The 24,464-nt window shown below is 43.0% G+C and overlaps 1 protein-coding gene across 1 annotated transcript in view; it reads left to right on the top strand.

Annotated features, from left to right (window-relative positions):
- PIEZO2 (piezo type mechanosensitive ion channel component 2) overlaps nt 1–24,464 on the top strand; it is a 309,479-nt gene that overhangs the window by 89,888 nt on the left and 195,127 nt on the right. The window contains exon 3 of the mRNA XM_056854258.1: nt 14,780–14,905. Within this exon, the coding sequence (XP_056710236.1) occupies nt 14,780–14,905 (126 nt within the window). The remainder of the gene's footprint in view (nt 1–14,779; nt 14,906–24,464) is intronic.

Raw genomic sequence — 24,464 nt, 5'->3', positions numbered from 1 at the left:
CTTTTAAAAAAAAGAATACATAGTCCTCTTGCAAACCTCTTGGGTGCTCTAGCTGTGTCTTGAAGGTGAATTGTTTCATAGTTTGTTATCCCAGGTTCTTCATGTTTATGTGAAGGAAAGTCCAGGATTCATTTAGTACTTTGTAATGTTATCCACCCACCTTTTAAAATTTTCATGCTGGGATAACATTTCTCTCTCTCTTTCCCATCACACATACAATTGCTCTTGGCTCTTGAACTATCAATATGAAAAATGAATTGTCTGGCAGGCACTCCAAGCTAAATGGCGATGCTTTTGCATGACCCCAAACAGCGGAGCATCCTGTTTATAGTAGACAAATCAATTTAAAACCTGTACTTTACTAATACAGATTTCCTTTGGGGTTTCACTGTCTTCTTTGCATTTGGACATATCTAGCGGTAGTGATGGGTGGAGAGAGCAATAATCTCCTCAGAAGATAAAAAATAGCCTGACTCATAGTGGTTCTTGTAAGGACTGAATTCTGTTTGCATTCTCTCTCTGTCATAAACAGCCAGCCACACACACTTAATTCATATGAATCTCACAATACAACAGTATATGGGAGTGGAGATTATAATGTCACACTTCACGAACCTGAGTGTGTGTGGGAGAGGAGAGAGATAAAGAGAAAATTTAGTATCAGTACTTAGTTCCATAATAATTTATCGGAATAAGGATTATGTGGATGAGCTATGTGTCAGTAATTTATCAAGGATCTTAATTCAGTGTCCCCCCCCCCCAGAAAATGACTTCTTAGACTCTCTGTGACCTTTCTTGAAGACTCCCAGTTGTAGCTGTTGTCATCTTAGGGTCATGGCTATTACTGGTGTGCATTCAGCAAACCTGAACGGGAAAACCCCTCGAAAAATACCCTTTTGCTATTTGGGGGGGGGAGTACTGGTAAAAAAATGGCAGCAATAAAATGGAGCTGAAAATCAGATCCCGAACAATGTTGAATTTTTCACCATTATTCGGGGCCACTTTGGCCCCACCACCATTTCCCCCTCCCTTCCCTCCGCCCTTTCTTACCTGCTGGCTGAGTCAGATCCCCGCCGCCTTCAGTCTCTGAAGTCAGTGGACTTCAGAAACTGCAGACGGCGGAGATCTGCCTCAGATCCCCCCTCCCCCGCACCATCTCTAAAGTCCACGAATTTTAGAAGGGGTGAGGGGGGTGATATGAGTCAGATCCATGCTGTGTCAGGCTCGTCGTGTCAAAGTGTTTTAAACTTCTGAAAGGGCTTAAGGACCTCCACCATCTGGGACAGACTCAGCCATTCTTTGTTACTGAACGCTCTCTCCCCCTCCTAGTCAACGGTCAGGGTGCTCTTCTGATCCACCAAATGCTCAAGCATGACACAGGTGATGTTCCATCGAGTGCTGATGTTGCTGATCAGGTGGTGTTCTGGCCCACCAGTCAGTGCCTACTTCTCGCATAGCAGATGGATAGCCTTCACACTGCATGATAAGTGACTGAGATTCTGGAAGTTCTGGAGCAAACACTGGAAATCAGCATACAGTTCAAAATTTCTGGCAGAACCCAAACCCAAGGAATCCTTCACCACAAGGTGAAGGAAGTGGGCTGTGCAATAAATGTGCCTCAGGCCCAGAGCCTGTGCTGCTGCTCTACTTTTGTGCCACCATCAGTCACAATGTAGAGCATGGACTCGTCTTTGCATAACAATTCCACTAACTGCTTCTCGGTGGTGGCAGAGATTCCACCCTGTGCACCTCGGCGTGGAACAAAGCTTGACAATAACTGGCCTGATGGCCCACTATCTCAACTTGTCTAACGCTGGTTGTTCCGCCCCCACCCATAATATTGTCGGGTTGCCACCAGTGTGTGTCAGAAAGAGGTTTGTGTGCTGTACCTGAGGCAGGTTCAGATGTTGGATATGAAGTTCAGAGATCTCCCACAAACATGGAACAACTGTGCCTTCACATAGTCCCTGGCAGTCCTATACAAGGAGGGCACAGGGAACATGTACCAGAGATAGGCATCCTGGAGAGACCTGTGGAAGCCGACATTTTCTACGATGGAAAAGAGCTGTCTGTCTTGAGCAATCATCTTACCACTGAGGCGAGTGACCCTCTTCCATGCCCACTTCTGCCCACCCCTTGGCACCTTAGTGCCAACCTCACCAAGCATCTCCATGCTTGGCATCCCTTCTCTACAGGAGACCTAGAGGCAGAGATGGTCATGGAACCACTCTCCTCTTGACTGGCTGGTGGCTGCATGACCAGGCTCTCTCCCCCCTGAAGAAGTAGCACCTGGTGGCTCTACTTAAAATGATTCTTGAGGCTGGTAGTTGAGAGATGACCCAGGCCTTTCCCTTGACCGGTCCGGGACCTATACAGCTGTCACTGTGCAAAATAGGGATCCTACATCCTCTGGAAGTGCTTCCAGACTGAGTTGTTAGGGCACCCATACTGACTAACAGCTTTGGGCACCACTGGAGCCACCTCCTGTAAGGGGCTCAGGACTGACACACCATGTTGGGGGGTGCAAAAAGAGATGTCCGAGGGAGAACAGGTCAAGATGGTAGCACCTTGGGTGCACCTCCATCTTGACCTGTTGCGCCACCTTCGGCCTATCTTCCTGCCTCTCCTCAGAAGACCTCTGGAGAAACTGGAGAAGGGGTTCCCAGTCTCTTCTCTGGTTCCTTTAGCAGCCTCTGGATCCCTGGGGTGAGCTTCAGAGCTGGAATGCTCTCATCCCCCATGCTCAGCCCCCCCAAATGTCTCAGGCTAGTCCTCCTTCTCCTGCTGCTAAGTCACAACAGCAGGAGGAGGGGCAGCCTGAGCAGCAGGCCCTTGCCCAGTGCCAGCACCTACAGTCACCTTCTGCAGGCAGCACTCTATCCAGAGCCTCAGTGAAAAGGACCTTGCTAGGTTTCTTTGTTGCACCACCCCAAGCCAGAGGTAGGGTGATGGAAGGCCACTGTGGGGTAGACCTCCATGCAGGTGGGAGGAAAGCCGCATCCCTCCCCCTCCCCTCTGCCCCACTACTCTTCTGCTAAGCCTTTCTCCCCTTTCCCCTAGGGCCCTGCTGCACCCCCTTACTGCTGCTCATTCTGCCCCCTTGGAGTCTGGCTACTTCACCAAAGTAAGCTATCTGCACTGCTACCTGACTCACTAACCTGCTTGCCTTTTTAACATCATCCCAAACAACCTAATCTTTTGTTTGGTAAAACTGTCTCTAGCCTTGCTTCAATGGATTTTTTTTTAAACCACTGGTTCTGACTTTCTAGCCTAAAGGCTGGCTAATTTTTTTGGTAACTAACCTGGAGATGGAAGTATAAACTCTTTTAAAAAGCTTTATTTTGCTTTTTTTTATGTTTCCTATCTGGCCTACAAGCAAAGCCTAATATTTTGTCCAAAAATTAAACAGCTCCATTCTGAACACCTGGAAGACTAAAAGGTCAGCCTAAAAAACTATTTAAAAAAAAAAAACTGCCTGGCTTCAATTGTTTTGAAGCCCAGAGCAAGGCCAGCCTAATAATTTTTTTAAAAGTTATGCTCCAGTTATTGTTTCAAAAACTAACCCGAAGCTTCTTAATTGCTTAACATGAGCCTATTAAGAGAAGAACTCTGAGCCCTACTCTGAAAATTATTTTGTGCTTTTTAAAATACCTAAACCCTCACCTACGGTTAACTATTAAAACCTAACAAGAAATTTCCCTCGGAACAATTAATTTTTTCAAAATCAATGGGCACACCCCAGAACTCCACTAAACCACTCCCCCAGGAAACGCAGTAAGTAAAATCAATACAGAAAGGATAAACTTGTTAAAACAGTTGCAACTTGGAACACACCACTCCCCCAGAACTAACCTTTTAAATGTTAAAGTGCGAAAAAGAAAAAAGCCAAGGCAGATGCCAAAAGCAACAGAACAGCACAAAAGCCTTTTAACTTAAAAAAGCAGAAACCAAAACCAAAGGTGAGTAGCTTTTAAAAGAACCAGAAAATAAGCAAAGTTTTCTTCCACCAGGACAACAAAGAACAGCACCAAAGAACAGCAACTCAATTCAATTCAATCATTTCTTGCAGTCAAAAGACCAGTTCAGCACAGACTTTAAAACTCTACAACATTCAGTTTGTACAAATCCAGCATTGTTTAAAATTCACACACTGCATAACAAACAGATATTAGTTCTAAAAAGGATTGACTAGTAAAATCATAAATCAGAAAGACTTTGAAACAAAAGTAGTCTCTGAGAGAATCATTATGATTGGGCAAACTGTTAGAAATCCCCATAACACGTGATCCTATTTGTTTGTGAGAGCTGCCTCCCTCTCTTCTCCCTCCAGTTGCCCGAGAAACCTGCAAAAGGGGGAAACTTCTGGCTTTAGATATTTTTGAACGTATTGGGATATATTCAGGATTGGAATGTGGTTTTGACAGGGATTCTCAGGTGTGTGTTCAGATCCCAAATATACTCCCAAAATACTGATAAGGTATTTTTAGTGTAAATTTTTGGACTGGATATATCTGAGTGCACATCACTGGTGGATTTTACAGCTCACCCTTAGGGGGTGGATACCTTCGCAATTTACAGAGTGTTTCCTTTTTTAGACAGGAGCCCCATGGCGCAGAGTGGTAAGCTGCAGTACTGCAGTCCAAGCTCTACTCACTACCTGAGTTCGATCCCGACAGAAGTCGGTTTCAGGTAGCCGGCTCAAGGTTGACTCAGCCTTCCATCCTTCTGAGGTCGGTAAAATGAGTACCCAGCTTGCTGGGGGTAAAGGGAAGATGACTGGGAAAGGCACTGGCAAACCAAGCAAACAAAGTCTGCCTTGGAAACGTCGAGATGTGACGTCACCCCATGGGTCAGGAATGACCCGGTGCTTGCACAGGGGACCTTTACCTTTTTACTTCTTTTTTTAGAGGTGGTCTGCCAGGCATCTACATGGAAGCCAGTGCATACTTTCATCTTCATACTTTCATTACTATAGCAACAAGGAAGACTCTACTTATGCCTCTTTTGAGAGGAGAGTCATGAACACATGAACACATGAAGCTGCCTTATACTGAATCAGGCCCTTGGTCCATCAAAGTCAGTATTGTCTACTCAGATTGGCAGCGGCTCTCCAGGGTCTCCGGCAGAGAGGTCTTTCACATCACCTACTTGCCTAGTCCCTTTAACTGGAGATGCCGGGGATTGGACCTGGGACCTTCTGCATGCCAAGCAGATGCTCTACCACTGAGCTACAGCCCCTCAAACAAGTCCTTTAACAAGCTCTGACTGGTTAGATATCAAGTGGCCTGCCCTGCAGTATGTTGCATTTGTATATCCTATTGGTTATGACTGTCCCAATCTGGACCGTCAGAGTACAGAAAGTTTGTTCACTTACCGTGAAGTTCCTTTCTCAGTTGTCCTAGGGTAGAGCAGCCAGTCCCTTCCTACTGTCAGAGTCCTGGAGCAAGAATCTTGCAACACGGCCTATTATTGTTTCTCTTGTTCTCTTGCTGTTTCATTTTGATTGTTGGCTGGGGAAGCTAGCATGTTTTCATAGTTATGAGAGTTACATGGCTTCTGGACCAGTCTGAGAGACTGAGGGAGAAGCCTCTCCCACTAGGGCCGTGTTGGCGAACCTATAGCATGCGTGCCAGACTTGGCACGCCGAGCCCTCTCTGTGGGCACGCGCGGGTAAGTTGAGGAGCCGTTGCGTCTGCCTTCCCTGGACTGCCCGCCGCCCAGCTGGGCGGTGGGGGCTTTGAACTGCTCTGTGCTGCAGAGCAGTTCAAAGTCCCTCCCCCCTTCCCTGGACTCCCTGCCGCCCAGCTTAGGGGCTTTGAACAAACATTAATTGTTCAAAAGCATGCCAAATGCAAACTTTTACCTTTCAATAAAAAGTTGTTTGTATCATTGAAAGCTCTGTTATTGTGTTTTTCTTTTAAGGCAAAAGATGTATGTGTTGTTTTTTCTAAACTAAAACCTCAGTATTCAGGGTAAATTGCCGTGTTGGCACTTTGCTATAAATAAGTGGGTTTTGGGTTGCAGTTTGGGCACTCCGTCTCTAAAAGGTTCGCCATCACTGCACTAGGAGTTGGCAAAAGATTAATGACCCTGACCGCCTCCAGGGAGGATCTTCTTCCCATTGGTTATGACTGCCCAACCCCTAGGACCACCCAGAAAGGGATTTCATGATAAGTGAACAGACTTTCTCTTCTACATAGTCAGATTTAATGAGCTTGTGTTTTAGCTGCTCTTCAATTTAGATGGCTCTTCACAGCCTTAGCGAACTGATAATGTCATACACTGCACATTGTATTCTTGACTGGAACTACAGAGCTTTTTCTTGTGTGCGCTTCTGGGCATTACTCAAGAGGCCATTTAGTGGTCATCTGAGATAACTGCTGATGCACAGGTATCTAGTTTTTGTTGTTTTGAAGTAATTTTTGCATTCAAATTATCTATGATGTCAGTTTCACTTGCATTGGTACTTCTAGGGAAATTGATGCATTGTCTCTGAAAAGCCACATGCTGTACTTGGCATGTGTAGAACCTGTATATTTACAATTATTTGTTGTTGGGGAAATGTGTCTGCATGTTCTGCATCTCTTGGTCTGACAGGGCTTTTCTTTCAGGGGATGGTGCTTCCTGCTTTTATGGGAACCGTGTTTCTGATGATTAGTTCAAAGAGGTTAGTGTGTATTGTGAAGAATGTGACCTCACGTAATAGCTTCCAGGCCCACTGCATCCTGAAACAAGCAAGGCCATGAGATAATAACAGCTCAGTCCTATGGAGAGCTACTCCCAGTCTGAGCCCATTTAAATGAATGGGTTTAGACTGGAGTAACTCTCCTTCGGATTGCACTATTCCTGAAAATTTATAGTATTTGATCCCGATCCCATGTCCTAATCTCATGATCAGTGCTACTGTTCATATTTTACTGTTGTCGCTGCTGCTATTCTATCTTTTGTACTTCCTTTTTTTTCTTTGGTAGTATAAATAACTTAAAACCAATTTTCTCAAATTAAGTATTTCCTGTGATTTTGTTGAATATGCAACTGTACAACTATCTCTTTAATCCCATGGAATCTGAGAGTCCTCTGGAGACAGGACGTGCAATGCCCAGTTATGTGCCTGATGGAAATCAAGCTGTTTACAAGGCATTGATTCTTTAATAATTTTAGTACAGCCCTGTTGAAGCAACTCAGAGTAGAAAGGCTGTGGCAGTGCCAGGATTTCCCAAAGTGCCCAAGGGATACTTTTTATTAGCAGTGAAAGTTTCTTGGCAATTCATTTGTGTCTGTGGAGGCAACCAGCAAGAATGTCTAATAGTGCTCTGTACCACACTGTCTTCTTCTGCTTTATATTTTCCTTTGAAACCCAAAACAAAAGGCAAGATTTATTTTTCTCTTTTCAAATTAGCCCACGTGCCACCTCACTGCTAGCTTTTAAACTTAATGTCTGTGTTCATAGGTGAAAGTCAAGCAACAGATATATCATAATTTGGTAACTGTTTACCTTACAGTGAAAACAAGAGACACAAAGATTGTCAAGTTCAGTATATGACAAGGAGTTGGGTGTGCACATGTACGCATGTTTATGTGTGCCAATTCATGCATGAGTTCTTTGAGGATTCTTTTAGGTAATTCAAATTTTAGTGTGCTTCTAGAGATCACCAGCAATTGTAAAACAATTGTATATTGATTACAGAACAAATGTCTGTACCAATTCAGCTTAATTTACTGATATTGATGTTGGTGAATTTAATAAACACAAGTTCCTCTTAACATTGAATGTGTCATAGTGGTTAAGAGGGTGATTTGGAGCGGTGGACTCTGATCTGGAGAACCAGGTTTGATTCCCCACTCCTCCACATGAGCGGCGGAGGCTAATCTGGTGAACTGGATTTGTTTCCCCACTCCTACACATGAAGCCAGGTGGGTGACCTTGGGCAAGTCACATTCTCTCAGCCCCACCTACCTCACAGGGTGTCTGTTATGGGGAGGGGAAGGGAGGGTGATTGTAAGCCGGTTTGATTCTGCCTTAAGTGGTAGAGAAAGTCGGCATATAAAAACCAACTCTTGTTGTTGTTGTTGTTGTTCTTCTTCTTCTTCTTCTCCTTCTCCTCCTCCTCCTCCTCATTCTCATTGAAGGTGAACACTTTGGGGACAGTGATAGACCTGTCTCTGGTGAAATAGGTGCAAATTGCCTCAATCCAAATAAAAGAACTGGCACATCAACTCAGTATTATGGAAATTCAGCATCTTAGATTGGAACATACAGTGGCATAGGCCCTCAGAGAAGCACAGTTATAAAAGAGATAGGGGAGAAGGAATAAAGCAGACGGGTATTAGGAAGATGAGCTCCAGCATGGTGTAGTGGTTAAGAGCAACAGACTCTTATCTGGGGAACCAGGTTTGATTCCCCACTCTCCCACATGAAGCTTGCTGCATGACCTTTGGCAAGTCACAGTTCTCTCAGAACTCTCTCAGCCCAGGCAGAGGCAGGTAATAACAAGCCACCTCCGAATGTCTCTTACCTTGAAAACCCTATGGGGTCACCATAAGTCAGCTCCGACTTGATGGCACACACACACACGGAAGATACCATTTGCTCAACCAGTTTTAGTGTCAGTGTTGATGGTCAAGCTAGGCATTAGGTGGGCATTCCACATTCCCCACATTTTCTGAGATAAAAGGGAATGCAGAATACTCCTGAATCACAAACACTATGGGTTCAAATTGTGGTTTAATCTTCTTCAGAAGAAAAAGAACAAATCATAGTTTGTAATGTGCAGGAAATGCCACAACTATAGCATGCTAAATCATTTAAGCTCATTAAGGCTATGGCAACCATGATCTGAATTGTGCCTGATATGTATGTATTAGCATGGCTCAAAATAACTGTTACTCTACTTCTGCTATTTTTGTTGAGGCTTGTATTGTAAGATCTTGGATTCTTTGCCATTTTTTCTCTAAGTAGGTCAACTTGGTTGAATGTACATTTATCATTTTGCTCCCATATTACATGATAAATTTGTAAGCAAACCTTTAAAATGGTCTTTAGGCCTTACTCTCCAGATCATTGGGTTTGAAAATGGAGTTGAAGTAAAGAATATGCCATTTTCTTTAGACCTTTTATTTCCAGATTAATAATGCTGAGTATGATGGCAATTTGTAGCAGGGGTACATATTTTCGAATTGATTCTGTTCACATCACACATTGCTTGAGTCTGTTTGTCTTCAGCAGACTAAGCAAAGTGAAAAATTACTGTCCTGTAATTATGTAGCCAGTAAAACAGTAGATTTCTAATACACTCCAAACTCTACATTAAGAGAATCTGTTCAGGTGCCCCATGGAAAGTGTTACTTCTGAAGTCAAAGTGCACTTTGAGGTTTAAATATTCCATCACAGACTAGGGCTCAACATCTGAGGCCTAGGCCCCTTTCAAACAGCCTTTATAATCCATTTTAGCAGCAAAAATAATAATGGATTTTTGTATCATTTCAGACACAACCATTTTGGCTCCTGGCTGCTAACAATTTTTTGTTTACCTTTTCATACAAAGCCACTTGTGTCTCATTTGCAAAGTGGGGCTGAGCATCTTTTTAAAAAAAAAAAAAAACACCCCATGCTTTCTTCCGTTTTCAGGTCTTCTTTACACTTCTGAATCACTATAGTGTGGTATTTGAAATGTCTGAGTCGCTTCCGAAAGTGCCGCTCCCCCCCTTTTTGCGGCGCGTTCTTTTCCATCTTTTTAATGTTCTAACTTCTGCTCTATAGCGCTAGACCAATATAGCAATTCAGTGCTGTATTTCCAGCATTCAGATGCTTGCTGAATACTGGCAATATAGTATTGAATTGGTTTAATGCTATAGTGCAAAAGTTAGAACGTTCCCACCCCCCCACAAAAGAAAAGAAAAGCACTTGCTGTGAAAAAGCCAGGGAAAAGAAGTGGCATAGTTTGAAATGGCCAGAGCTCTTCAGACATGGCTCATAAAAAGATTTAAATATATTGTATGAAACCCCCATCCCAATGTTGCTTTACTTGGAAGCAGACCAAGAATGGATAACAACCGGTTTAGAATGGCAATGTGAAAGGGACTCTAGTCTTTTTAAATAGTAAACTCGTTTTTGGATTCTTCCACTTCAGATTGAGGATTACCTGGCTGAATGCCATACACCTGCAGTTTCCCTATACATAGAAAACTGTTACATCAAGACATCTCGTTTCCTTGGTGCAGAAACATCAATTTATAAATACACAGTTTAATTAAAAACGGTAGCAGTGCAGCAGCTTGCAAAGGCATTGGTTGTCCGAAAATAACATGAATTTAGTCCTTGACTATCAAATAATAGATACGTTGTTGTCTTTTTTGTGCTTCTTTCCCTATCTGTTCACATACCATAAACAAACTACTTTTCTAGGCCCACAGTTGTAGGCAGAACTTATATAGAAAACTTTGATCTCATCGACCTTAGAGTTCTGACAATTGAAGGAGTTCTTGATCATAGAATTTTACATTTGTTCATCCTGACTGGCTTTCCTTAACTCAGGGGTCGGTAAACTCATTAGTCAAAAGAGCCAAATATCAACAATACAACGATCGAGATTTCTTTTGAGAGCCAAATTTCTTAAACTTAAACTATATAGGTAGGTACACTGTTTATTAACTTAATAAACTTTAATTAAAGTTTTAAGTCTTAATTAAACTATAGGTACACTGAATAAAACTTGCTATCATACTTAATAGTGATCTTATTTATTGATAAAAATTAAATTGTAAGTCCCTGCCATTTCCCCCTCCCCGTCCGGAGTCCTCGTCTGGAGGCCTGGTCTACCGCCATAAAAGCCTATTGGTAGACCTGGCCTCTGGCTGAGTCCCATTGGGAGGCCAGGTCTACCCATTGGCTTTCTTGGCAGTAGACCTGGCCACCGAAGGCCCATAGAAGCCAATGGGTAGAGCTGGCCTCTGAAGGGGGACTTTTTCCCCTCCTCGGAGTCCAGATCTACCACTAAGAAAGCCAGTGGGTAGACATGGCCTCTGAGGAGGGAAAAAAGTAAGTAAGGTATCCATAAAATTAAATCATGACAATGACTGACAAACACTTAATGTGAACAATGTGAGCAAACTTTTCTCTAGATTCACAGACGCAGTAAACACATGAGAACATAAGAAAGGACGTGCTGGATCAGACCAAGGCCTTTCAAGTCCAGCAGTCTGTTCCCACAGTGGCCAACCAGGTGCCTCCAGGAAGCCCACCAGCAAGACCAGTGCAGCATCATTGTCCTGCCTGCGTTCCATAGCACCTGATATAATAGGCCTGCTCCTCTGATCCTGGAGAGACTAGGCATGCATCATGACTAGTATCCATTTTGATTAGTAGCCATGGATAGCCCTCTCCTCCATGAACAGGTCCACTCCCCTCTTAAAGCCCTCCAAGTTGGCAGCCATCACCACCTCCTGGGGCAGGGAGTCCCACAATTTAACCACGCGTTGTATGAAGAAATACTTCCTTTTATCAGTTTTGAATCTCCCACCCTCCAGCTTCAGCAGATGACCCCGAGTTGTACCATTATGTGTGTCCTGCGTCGGGGGCCCCACCCCGCGCCCTGGGGCTTTCCCGCCTCCCTCCACTTACCAGACAAGCCCCTGTTGGCTGCAAAGTGTGCCTCTTCCCTACAGGGACCCGCAGGCCCAGAAGACGACAGGGGAACGGAGTCGGCGCCGCAGAAGACGGGGATGCACTGCCAAAGGAAGCCTGCTCCGTCCAACAGCTGATAGGCGGGCGGGGTGGGCCAGGAACCGCCGAGCCGCCCGCCCAGCAATCGCACGGCGGGAGGGGAGGCTTTAGCCTCCCAACCATTGAGGACAAGGGAAAGGGGGACCCGGCCATTCTCCACGGCGAGGGGGAGAGACAGCGCACCCGCTCGCCTTCTCTCTCTCTCTCTCTCTCTCTCTCTCTCTCTCTCTCTCTGGCGCGCCGGCTCCGCAGCCTGGCTGCCGGCGCAAGCAGGCGCGAGAGCAGGGGCTCCGAACCAAGTTCGGAGAGCCGCACTCAACAGGCCAAAGAGCTGCATGCGGCTCGCGAGCCGCAATTTGCCGACCCCTGCCTTAACTAATGTACCCACTTGGCTTAAATTTTTGTTTTGTGTTTGCAAGCTATACATGAAGATTCCATGCAGTAAATTTAGTTATCCCTGTAATGTCTCCAGGGGTTGATCTTATGAATGGAACCCAGCATCTAATGAAAATATTTATATATTAAAAATTTCCTTGCTTATGTATGACCTAGATCCTCAAGCAGGTCTTTGAATATTTAACACATACATTTTTTTAAACAAATAAAAAATAATTTTCACTCTGGTTTCTGGCCTGTAAAAATGACCTTTGGCAGTTAAATGGCTTTTGTTGATAAATATGTTGGGTGATGGACAATGGAATGTGTATCTATTCTTCTTTGAAATGTGTCCTTAACCACTTGAATCAGTCTCCAACCTTCAGTGCTTCCTTGGCCTTATGTCAGCCCTTATCTCAGCTCACATGAATGAAGTCTGTCCAACTATTGAGAGTGGGCACCTGAAGCATATGGAATACATATAAATGTCAGTTGCCTCTACCTCTTTGCAGTAAAAAATGCAATTGAGTCTACAGGTCACCAGTAAACAGATGATATCCAGCACTTTGTTTTATCTGATTTGTAGGAGGCTCTGAATTTCATGAAGGAATGCCTAGAATTTGTGCTCAACCTGTATTCGATGTAGATATACTCCTAGGGTTACAGTTCATGTACATTTCATGATCTGGTGCTGCTCCTGGACTTGTAGATAAGGCCAGGAGTGCTTTTTATCAACTTAGGATGGTGTACCAATTGTAATCCTTCATGGAGAAATCTAACCTTGCCACAGCTGTACATGTTCTGGATATACTTTTGGAATTTCAGGGATCTCCAACTTTTTCTTTAGATAAGAACAACTTCTGAGTAATGAAAAATATCCCAAGGTCCCCAGTATGTTACCAAGTTTTTTCTATCCTAGAACTAGAACTTGAGAGATGGCGAACACCAGAAATGAAGATATCAGCTAAGCAGCCTAGGGGGGTGGGGGAATCCTATGAAATGGAAGCTTCTTTTTTGGGGAGCATATCTCTTTGTGATCTTTTGTTGGGTCTTTCAGGGCTGCATGTGCTACTGTGGAGCAGCTGATGAACTACTGATAGCTCACAAGCTGCTTGTTGGAATGTCCTGGTTTACATGAATAACCAATTTTGATGTGCTCTTTTATTGTTCATATACTTCTGTTACATGTAACCTCATGTTCATTATGTCTTCTATTGGCTCCAAGATATATTTACATCATGGTTTTTGCTTGGTCAGATGTCCTTTTCAGAGGTTAGGATTGTGCATACCAGGAGGTTGGAAACTGTGCATAGATCCGCCCAATGCACATGGTTGCTATGTTGTTTGAAATGTGGGGATTTTCAGCTTTGGTACTCGTGAGCCAGCATCCTGAAAAATCAGGGTTTCATGTGGTGCATAAGGAGGCTGTGCAAAATATGATCATTTCCCTTTTCAGACAGGATGGCAGCAGCATGTATCGGGATAGTTGTAGATAGCATACACTCCTAGTATGCATGGCTGACATGCTCCTGGTATGTGCAGTTGTAAGTCAGAAAAATCTTAACACCAACAGACCAATGACAAGTACCTTTTTATATTTTAAAATCTGAAATATTCCTCTGGCAATAATGAGAACGGTCAAGCTGTAAGTTCAGTCTGACAAAATATTTTGTTAGCAAAATGGGTACCATGCTTATGCAAACTTGCCAGGTAATGCATATTACTGGCTTGAAGAGTGGTATTGTCTATTGATGGAAAGGATGCAGCTCAGTTCTAATACTATTCTGGACACGAAAACCTCTACAAAAAACAGGAAGCCCTGTAAAATGTTTAGAGTAGGATCCCCCCCTCATTTAGTACCCTTTCTGTTTGTATTTCTAAATCCAAGTTTCTTGAATCAGATTTTACTGTAAATTTTATTCAAGCTTCCTCTGCATTCTTGTCAATAACAGTATCTCTATTTAGCATTAATTCTATTTTCTTGAATTAAAGGGAAAATCTAGGCTAAAAAACCCTGCATTTTGTTTGGAAGTAATGCTAGTAATGTTGTTTGCTATAGGGAGAAACAAAATTTGTGTAATCCCACTTCTAATTTCATACAGAAATTAAACTTTTGCTTTTTATGGGTGTAAAGGAAATTCCCCCCCAATTACTATCAAATCTGGATATGTTGTTTTGCCTGTCTGTTTTATCCAAAATCACAATGAAGTGTAAATGCTGGATTGCTAGTCAGACATAACACCCAAATGTACCCCATTTACAGGGAAGAGTCAAAATACTAGTCGTTGGTGGAACTTAGTGCTACAGCTCAGAAGTCTATACATATCATATCAAATTATTTGTTTTATTTATTTATTCATTTATTTATTTGATTTGTTTTAATCAACATGCACAGCCTTTATATGAAATATACCGAAAGTTTACAGTAAAGGGGGAGATGGTATTGGAACCTGTGATTGTGCCTCTTTCAACCATTCCTTTTGTTTCTAACTTGTATATAGGTGGAGGATTCCCCCCCACCATTTTGTGCCTTTCTGTGCACAATGAAGTCATGGAATTTAATATCTATGGTTAGAAACATTTTAAAATGCAAAAAAATAGTTTTACAGTTTCTTTGCATCTTTTTATGCAAGCTAGTTTTGTCATATTAAATTAATTGCATTCCCTTTTTTTTCCTTCCAGGACATACAGGACGGTTACTAAAATCCCTGTGTTTCTTGAGTCTAACGTTTCTGCTTCTGCACATAATCTTTCAAATCACAGTAAACTCTCTTGAAGCCCAAAAAACCATTGATCCTGGTTATAATTGTAAGTATCATTTTCCTGTTCCTAACAACTGGCATGGCTCTTTAAATGTATATGTGAAATTATAACCGTCATGGGTTTTGTTGTTGTGGTTGCTAAGGTATGTGTTAGCATTGTGTTTCTGGAAAAGTGCTTTCCTTAGGCTTACTGTTAGTGTAACTTATTTTTTTTTTTAAAGATTTAAGTTTGCCGAACTTCTCAAATTCTAAATGTCCATAGACTGAATCTATAAAAAACACTCAGCCTAGACATTTTCTCTGCAGCAGCTATGGAAAGTGAAGGTAGCTGCTGCCATTTTGGAATAGCCACACCTTAGAGCTAAGATTAGAGTCACAGTTAAGGCTTCACTTGTGGTCATGGTGTCCTATCTGAATGGCTGCTCATCCTGTATCTCTGTGAAGATTTCTCCTTTAGTCCATGTGTTTGCATTTTTATATGCATGCTGAAACGTTTAGTTTGAACATTTTGCTTTGTCTTTTGATCATTTGTGTACCAGTCAAGACCTTCATTATGTATAATTTTAAATATGGGCAGGCAAAACCTAGAAGGCAAAATTCAAGGAAATAACTGTAATTATAGACAAGTTAAAGCGAGGAGGTTAGGACAAAGTTTGATGCAGAAGAGAAAGAATGAGGCAAGAAGACAGGCTTACTAACATTATTCTCAGTATAGTTAATAAATACATCTAGTATGATTCCTCCTTTATGGAAATAATCCATTAAAAAGTGATACACATTATAAGTAATTAATTGAATGAGTGACTATATGCATGGATGAAAAATATTTTGGCAATTTATACCATTAAGTTATGTACTTTGTGTGCTGAGGTGAAAATGAGACTATCCTTTGCTTTCTTGTGTTACTAATATTGTTCCTACTTCAGCAAAATATCCTTTTTATCATTCTTACTAAACAATTACAAAGCACAAAATTAAATTTCAAACTTTATTTGCCATTACAATTCTGTGGATGTAGCGCGTTAACCTTGGGCAAAATGAGGAAATGACCTGAACAACTTGGGGGCACCATACAAGATGATTAACCGTGCAATCCTGAGTGTGTGTGTGTGTGTGTGTGTGTGTGGTTCCACGGAGGCTGGAGGCAGTAGAGCTGCGACAAAAGGTTTAAAAAGTGTTGTTGTTGTTGTTGTTTTTTAAAAAAGCCCTGTGGAACTGCTCATAGAGTTCCATGAGCCTGTGCCATGGATTTTGCAAGCATATCTTGATGCCTGCAAAATGGCACATTTGAAGCCTGAAAGGGATTAGGCAGCTGCCTAAAGGCAGCACCGCTCCTGGGCACCGCCCCCAGAATGCCCCCAGGGTGCTGGTGTGAGAAGATATGCTGGGGAGACACTGGTGGGAGGCTGCGCTGTGTCCGAGAGCCATGCTGCCACCATGGTCCAGGGCCATGGCCTACACCAGCATCCGTACCAGTTTGCACACCACAAGTGACATGGACACAGTGCCGGATTTATGTATAAGCTAAACAAGCTATAGCTAAGGGCCCCACTCTCTTGGGGGCCCCCAAAAAATTTAAAGGGAAAAAAAACCTGGATGTACATTTCCAAAATATAAGATAAAAAACAAATAAAATAAAACCTACATACAGCAACAGTGTTTTGTGTTGTGTAGGCTCCTATGATGTAAGTAATGGCCACCTTTAAACTATACCTTAAACTGTGCTTTAGCACTGAGGGGTTCCTAGCTTCTCTGAAGCATGACCCTTTTAAATCCTCATGGCAAAAAATCTTAGATGAGAAACTGGCGTTGTTGGGCTTCTCGCACGATATGTTATCAGATCTTGGGAAAACTGAAGCTTTTGCCAAAATTAAAAAGTGCATTAAAGAGCTCGATTATAACAGCACTACTTATCATGCTCGTCGTGTCTGTTCATCCCAGTTCTTCGGAATACCCCCTCCACGTGGTCTGCCTGCCTATACATATTATCTAACAACTCCTCGTCTCTGTAGAGCTTTTTTGCTTGGCTAGATTGAATGCTAACCCTTCTATGGTAATGCAGGGCAGAATTCTGAATATACCATACTCAGACAGGATCTGCCCTTGCTTTTCTGGCTCTATTGACTCATTAGCCCATGCCCTTTTGGAATGCCGCTTTTATGAGGAACTTCGATCGCACTATATTTCCCCCTTTTAATATACAAATCCAATGCCTCTGTGACTGACATAATGCCTTTTTTACTAAGTGATAGGGACCCCAAGGCGACATTGTCAGTGGCAAGATTTCTTTCAGTCCTTATATCCCTCCAACACTAGATATATGCTGCTCAAGATCAATTGATCAAGGAGCTTCGAAGGGATAAAAAGAAAGGAAAAGGTAAGTAATGGGCCCCGCCTGCTAGCCTGCGCCCTAAAATATCACTGGTTTGCTCATTTCTATATATAAAATACATATTTTGTTATGTGCAAATGGCTTTAGATACCTATTAGGTCCATAAATTACCATATAGCATATATTCAACACAAAAAACAGCGATAATTTGTTGTTGACAAAGGACAGCTGGACATACAAAGGGCCCCATTACCTTCAATAGCTTAGGGCCTCATCGAACCTAAATCCGGCCCTGCATGGACATTGACATAGTGGTCACACTGGCTCCTATGGGCATTCGCCCCCCCTTCAGAAATGGGCTGCCTTTGTCAGTTATTTAATTTATTAATATCATGTGGAGGAGGATCCTGGTATCTCTCTCTCCCCCCCCCCCCGCCCCAAGGCTGGCAGCAGGTCTGACTTTAAAAAAACTTTTTTTTGTCTTATGGTGACCCTGTAGGATTTTCAAGGCAAGAAATGTTGAGATGTGGTTTGCGATTGCCTGCCTCCACATCACACACCTGGTATTCCTTGGAGTTCTCCCACCCAAATACTATCCAGGGTTGAGGCTGAGAGTGTGTGACTGGCCCAAGGTCACCCAGCAAGCATCCATGGCAGAGCGGGGATTCGAACCTGGGTTTCCCAGATCCTAGCCCAACACTTTAACCACACCACGCTGGCTGTCTGGTCAGAATAGAAATTCAGTAATGTCAGTAATTGCAGACTAGTGCAAATGATATTAGGAACCTGTCTCACCAGTTTTATCTCACTGGGGCATTTTTCACGGTAAATTTTGCTTCTTTTTTGCCACGGACCAAAAAAACCCCCGATTTAAATGTTTTTTTCATGGCCACGATTTATCCCCGTCAATCTCGATGTAGTTTTGGTTTTTCATGGGAACAAAGCACGCTGTATTTGACAATGGTTTGGTTTGTCCCTTTTGCAGGAGGCCTCCCCTTCCAACAAGCTCATTGTTTATGCCTGCCCCCAACTCCGTCTCAACTCCGCCCAGCAGATTACCTCATGCGGTTCACCAGCCCCAGCGCAAAAAACAAGCACCAGTCCCTCTTCCATCATTTTCCTTCCACCCTCGCTCCGGCCATCGTGAGAGAGAAGAGGGCTCCTGGCTTGCGCGCCAGCCCTTATCCAGCCAGTGTGCATGGCGGGGGGGGGGGGGAGAGGAAAGAAGGCCCCTGGCTTGCGCGCCGGCCCTGATCCGGCCCCAATGCATCGTGAGAGAGAGGAGGGCTCCTGGCTTGCGCGTTGGCCCTGATCCAGCCATTGTGCATGGCAGGGGGGAAGAGGAAAGAAGGCCCCTGGCTTGCGCGCCAGCCCTGATCAGGCCCCAGTGCATCGTGAGAGAGAGGAGGGCTCCTGACTTGCGCGCCGGCCTCGATCCAGCCAGTGTGCATGGCGGGGGGGGGGGAGAGGAAAGAAGGCCCCTGGCTTGCACACCGGCCCTGATCCGGCCCCAGTGCATCGTGAGAGAGAGGAGGGCTCCTGACTTGCGCGCCGGCCTCGATCCAGCCAGTGTGCATGGCGGGGGGGGGGGAAGAGGAAAGAAGGCCCCTGGCTTGCGCGCCGGCCCTGATCCAGCCTCAGTGCATCGAGAGAGAGGAGGGAGACACAGAGCAGACTGGCCACCCCTTGTCAGAAGAGTGATGGGACGGAATTTTGCCTTGGGTTTTCCGCTCTCAGGATGCACATTTTTCCAATCCGAATTCTCAAAAATCCCCCCTCCCTGCTGGGGTAGAGGGGCCAACAGCCCCTTCCCTTGAACATCCCCCCCACGGGTCCAGCTGCCCTAGACCGAGCTGCCACCACCACCAGCGCGTGAGGCGTACATGGTGTGGCCCCGCCGGTCTCCCCCTGGAGCCGTCCCCCTGGGCTTGGAGGTGTGGGCCCAGCTCCAAGGCCCATCCTGGGCAAGGGGCGGGGAAGGCGTGCCGCCTGCCCGCCTGCCAGCCTCCGGGACGGAGGGAGAGAAGTGCCAGGACTCTAGGCAGGCAGGCAGGCAGCAAAAGGGGCGGTATTCTTGTCCGAGCGCGAAACTCCCCCAGCCAATCGCCATTCTTGGGGGAGGAAAATTAGCCGGCATGGGCAGGGGCAATTGTTCCAAACCAAGGAACAAAGGCAGTTTTTTTCATGGAGCTCCGAGCCAAAAACTGCGCAGCAGCAGGAAAGAACGGCGCAAAAGTGGCTTGACTTGCCCCGGGTATAACTTGGCTTTTATTGCTCAATCCGAAAACAATCGGAGCAGCCATGAATAACCAAAAATTTGCAGTGACGCAAACCGGCTGTGAAACCGCTGCAAATCTCCGTGAAAAATCCCCCACTGGCTGCATTTTCACTTATGTGCACAATTCAAAGTGCTGGTGATAGGGCATGTATAAAAAATGGTCACAGGTGAGCAAGTCTGATGTGGCCAAACCATTATAGTATTAGAAAAGAGCAAGAGTCCAGTAGCAACTTAAAGACTAACAAAATTTTTGGCAGGGTATGAGCTTTCATGAGCCACAGCTCACTTCATCAGATACAGCTAGAATGTGATTCCATCTATCCTTAAGTAGAGACAAATGCATTAGACACACAATGGTAATGTAAATGTCAAAAGCATGTAAATGACATTAGCAAGTCTGATTGGATTAGGTGTGATATGCAGAGGGGTAGTAGGCGTGGAGAAATTAGCATTGGTAATGAGACAGGAATCCCAAATCTCTGTTAAATCCAGGAGAATGCATAGTCTTGAGCTTCACTATTAGTTGTAATTCATCAGACTGTCTTTCTGATCTCCCTCCGAAATCCCTTTGTAAGAGATTATAGTATTCACATACTACCCTGATACTGTTTTTTCTTGAAAATTCTGTATATTGATATGCGGAATTTCTTCTTTTCATCCATTAAGGTTTGAATGAATAAATGAGAAATTCCACAGAAGGAATTTGCAAGAGTTAAAATAATCTAGACAAACAAATGATTACTTGAGAAATATAATTATACAAACAAATCAAAACTCAGCACATTCTATTACATTTTGGCAACCATCACCGTTTCATTACAGAAATACTGAATACAATATATATAGGATACCTTCATTTTTCTCTCCTATCCATGAACCTTCTCATGATACAGACATCTTAGTTAAAGGAGAAACAAGTAACCTTATGTCTCAAATACTTTATATCTTTTAAAAGACTTGTTGTTAGAACAACTGTTGCATTTAGAAGTACAGATTCCTTGGAAGGGGGTCTTGTTTTCTCAGAGCCTGATAAATATTACCTGATACCAGTAAAATTTGTCTTTAAATGCTCAGCTTTATACCAGATTTCTGGTTTGCTAAAGGATGCACTGTTTGGATTTGAAATTCTCAAACAAAGAATAATCCAAAGTTGAAAGATAGAATGAGATATGATGAGTCTCAGGAAAATTTCACTAAATTTGAATTAGTCTGTTTGTTTTCCCAGGAAAAAGCTGTTTCAATTACTATTACCAAGGCTGCTATTTTAACATAATAATTAATTACAACTATTAAAAAAGTCTGTACCAACATCTGTTCAATTATAGTGAGTAAATGTATTTTGTGCAACCCTTCAGTTTATGTGGTAAGAAATAGCTGCTCAATGAAATATTAGTCTTACTAAAATGATTGATAATAGGAAGGCATTTCCATTAATGAAAGATTTGTTCTACCCATTAATTCCTATAAAAGCAATAATGTGTTCATTATATAACATTACAACACTTTGATGCATTTTCAGTTATTTACCTTCTTAGATTGCAATATGTCTTCAAATTCGGTACTCTATATACTGACTGATTTCACAAATAAAATAGATCTTAATTTGAACAATCTTCAACATTTTCAGTGCTAATTGCAAATTTAAAAAGATGAGATGTTACTTCCCCATTGAAATAATGTGTTTGCTTGAATACATCCGTAAAACAAACTTTCAGTTAGGTCACAAGGTCTACCGGAAACCAACTCACACAGATCGCTACTTACACAAAAACTCCAACCACCACCCCTGACAGAAAAGAGGAATAATCAAAACATTAATGGACCGTGCAAGACGGATCTGTGAACCACAGTTTCTCAAGGAAGAAATTAATCATCTAAATCACGCACTGCTAGCAAACAGCTATTCCAGAAATGAAATCAGAAGGGCCATTAAACAAAACAAAAATCAGAAAACTCAGGAAAAACAGTCTCCCATAGGAAAGGTATTCTTGCCATTTATTAAAGGAGTCACTGATAGGATGGAGAAACTTTTGAAAAAACATAACCTACAAACAGTGTTTAAACCCACCAAGAAAATACAACAGATGCTATGATCAGCAAAAGACAAAAGAGACCCCCTCACCTCTGCAGGAGTATATCGTATACCTTGCAGTTGCAGACAAGTTTACATCGGGACCACAAAACACAGCATACAAACAAGGATAAAAGAACGTGAAAGATACTGCAGACTTGGCCAACCTGAGAAATCAGCAGTGGCTGAACATGGACTGACACAAACAGGACACAGGGTCTTATTCCAAGACACTGAAAGACTGGACAATTCTACCAACTATTTTGTCAGATTGCACAGAGACACCATTGAAATTCATAAACATCAGCACAACTTTAACAGAAAAGAAGAGAGTTTAAGAATGAATAAGGCTTGGCTTCCTGTCCTGAAAACTTCCAGACTAACAAAGACTACAGTCAACAATAGCCATGCAGATTAGCTTTGGATTTCACACATTAACAGATCACTTCAGGATACAAGGGTTCCATATTAACATACCACACCCTCATTAGCACATTATCTTGATACTTACAGGACAATGATTAGCACATTACCTTTGATACTTTTTGCAGGACAATGATTCAGCTCAACCCAACCCCTTTCTGACTATATATTACTCTTCCTACACACTTGACACTGAGAGACACTGTCCTTCAGTGTTACTTTTCCGAAGATGCCTGCCACAGCTGCTGGCGAAACGTCAGGAAAGAAAATACCAAGACCACGGTCACACAGCCCGGATAACCTACAAGAACCAATGAACTCTGACCGTGAAAGCCTTCGACAATATTACAAAATAAAGAATTTGTCTGAATTCAGATGATCCAAAATCCTTAAGCTTTCTCAATAGGTAGGGCTTCTGTGCAATTCTGGTTTGTAAGCAAGAAAAAACTTTAATTTGTTAAGCATCCAATTTGATAACACAATAAACTGCAAATTAATAAAGACATCTTGGTTGGCAATTTTGTCACTCCCCTTGTGTGTGTTTGTGTTTTTCAGTGCATTCCTGAGCCTCAAGAGCTAAAGCCCTTAGGAGGCCAGGAAGGTGCTGCGCCGGCATTCGGGGCCTATGCCCGGGCTACTTACAATGGCTTTAGTGGCCCCAGTGCTGATGTGGAGGCATATGGGGAATGGCTTAGGAGGTGGCACAGCAGCGCCTCCTCCCTCCCGTTCCCCCACACTGCATCTCAGGAATGCGCTGTTTGTGTCAAAGTACTGTGTTTTTGCATTCCCTCCTTGCTCCACTGAACAACACTCCTTCTATCTGGGATGGTCGTCCTCTTCCACCGAGTGTGCAGCTTCTGCAGGGATGCACATGGAGCAGTGAGGGAGGTGGGGACACCTGCATAGCCAGCCAGTTCAGCCAAATGAACCCTGGCAATCAATGGGGTGACAGATGTCGCAGCCAGATCTCCCTCACATCCCCTTGCTCCACTCATTCCCCTTCCCCACTCCTCCACATGAACAGTGGAGGCTAATCTGTTGATCTGGATTTGTTTCCCCACTCCTACACACGAAGTCTGCTGGGTGACCTTGGGCTAGTCACATTCTCTCAGCTTCACCTACCTCACAGGGTGTCTGTTGTGGGGAGGGGAAGGGAAGGGTGATTGTAAGCCGGTTTTATTCTGCCTTAAGTGGTAGAGAATGTCAGCATATAAAAACCAACTCTTCTTCTTCATTCACGAGGCTGGTTTGTGATTTCTGAATACAGCCCATATTCCTAGTGTTACTTGTGGTTAGGTCAAAACAATTTTTTAAACATATTTTATTAAAAGTTTTATAAAACAGACAAGACAGTAGCAAACATACACATTCACACAGTCTTTTTCACCCTTCTAGGGGTTTCGGTAAATAATTGCGTTTTCAAAGCTTGCATTTTAGATCTTTAAAAGAAGTTAATCTTAATATACTATTCTATAACCATTGACATTACATCTGCTTCAGTTATAACTGCATCCATGAATATTCCAGCTAATTTTCCATTCTCCATTTTTGATTAATCGTATCTCTAAGTTAAAGATTGTACAAGGTCAAAGCAATATTGTGTGTGTGTGTAGCAGACAGTAGCATAGAAGCCCCAGGAAACAGATGCCATTTCTGCACTGGAGGTTTTGCCTTGGATTTGCTGCTCTCTAGATGCACATTTCCTCCCGTCTGAATTCTCAGAACTCTGCATGGGGGCTTATTGTTGAGTGTTGAGAATTTGGATGGAGAAAATGTGCATCTAGAGAGCAGCAAATCCAAGGCAAAACCTCCCATGCATTAATGGCCAGAGACTGAGAACTGCCCTGCACTTTTTAAGAGGGATGCATATGACCTATAAAAGGGGGGGGGTTGAAAGCAAAAGGACAGTAACAATGGTTTGCAGATGAATGAGAGGTGAGAGGGACTGAGAAGAGTGGAGACCAAAAACTTTAATGTTTTAAAAGAGAAGAACATAGGACCAGTCAGTAAGTATCCATAACTCTTTTGCTTAGTTCAGTGGTCGGCAAACTCATTAGTCAAGAGAGCCAAATATCAACAGTACAACTATTGAGATTTCTTTTGAGCCAAATTTCTTAAACTTAAACTATATAGGTAGGTACACTGTTTATTAACTTAATAAACTTTAATTAAAGTTTTAAGTCTTAATTAAACTATAGGTACACTGAATAAAACTTGATATCATACTTAATAATGATCTTATTTATTGATAAAAAATAAATTGTAAGTAAGGTATCCATAAAATTAAATCATGACAATGACTGACAAACACTTAATGTGAACAATGGCCTTGCATCTCCTTGGAAAGTTTGGGTAAATCAGGTTTGTATGTTGTTGTTTTTAATTTTAGGCATGATTCCAGTTTCTCATCAATAAGACGACTTCTCAATTTACTCTTGATAAGGTTCATGCTTGAAAAAGATTGTTTGCATGAATATGTAGAACCGAAAAGGGAAAGAACA

This window comes from Euleptes europaea, chromosome 8 (assembly GCF_029931775.1).
Source record: "Euleptes europaea isolate rEulEur1 chromosome 8, rEulEur1.hap1, whole genome shotgun sequence".
NCBI classification, from domain to species: Eukaryota; Metazoa; Chordata; class Lepidosauria; order Squamata; family Sphaerodactylidae; genus Euleptes; species Euleptes europaea.
Note: the sequence above shows the minus strand (reverse complement) of the source record. Positions and strands in the feature narration are given on the sequence as shown.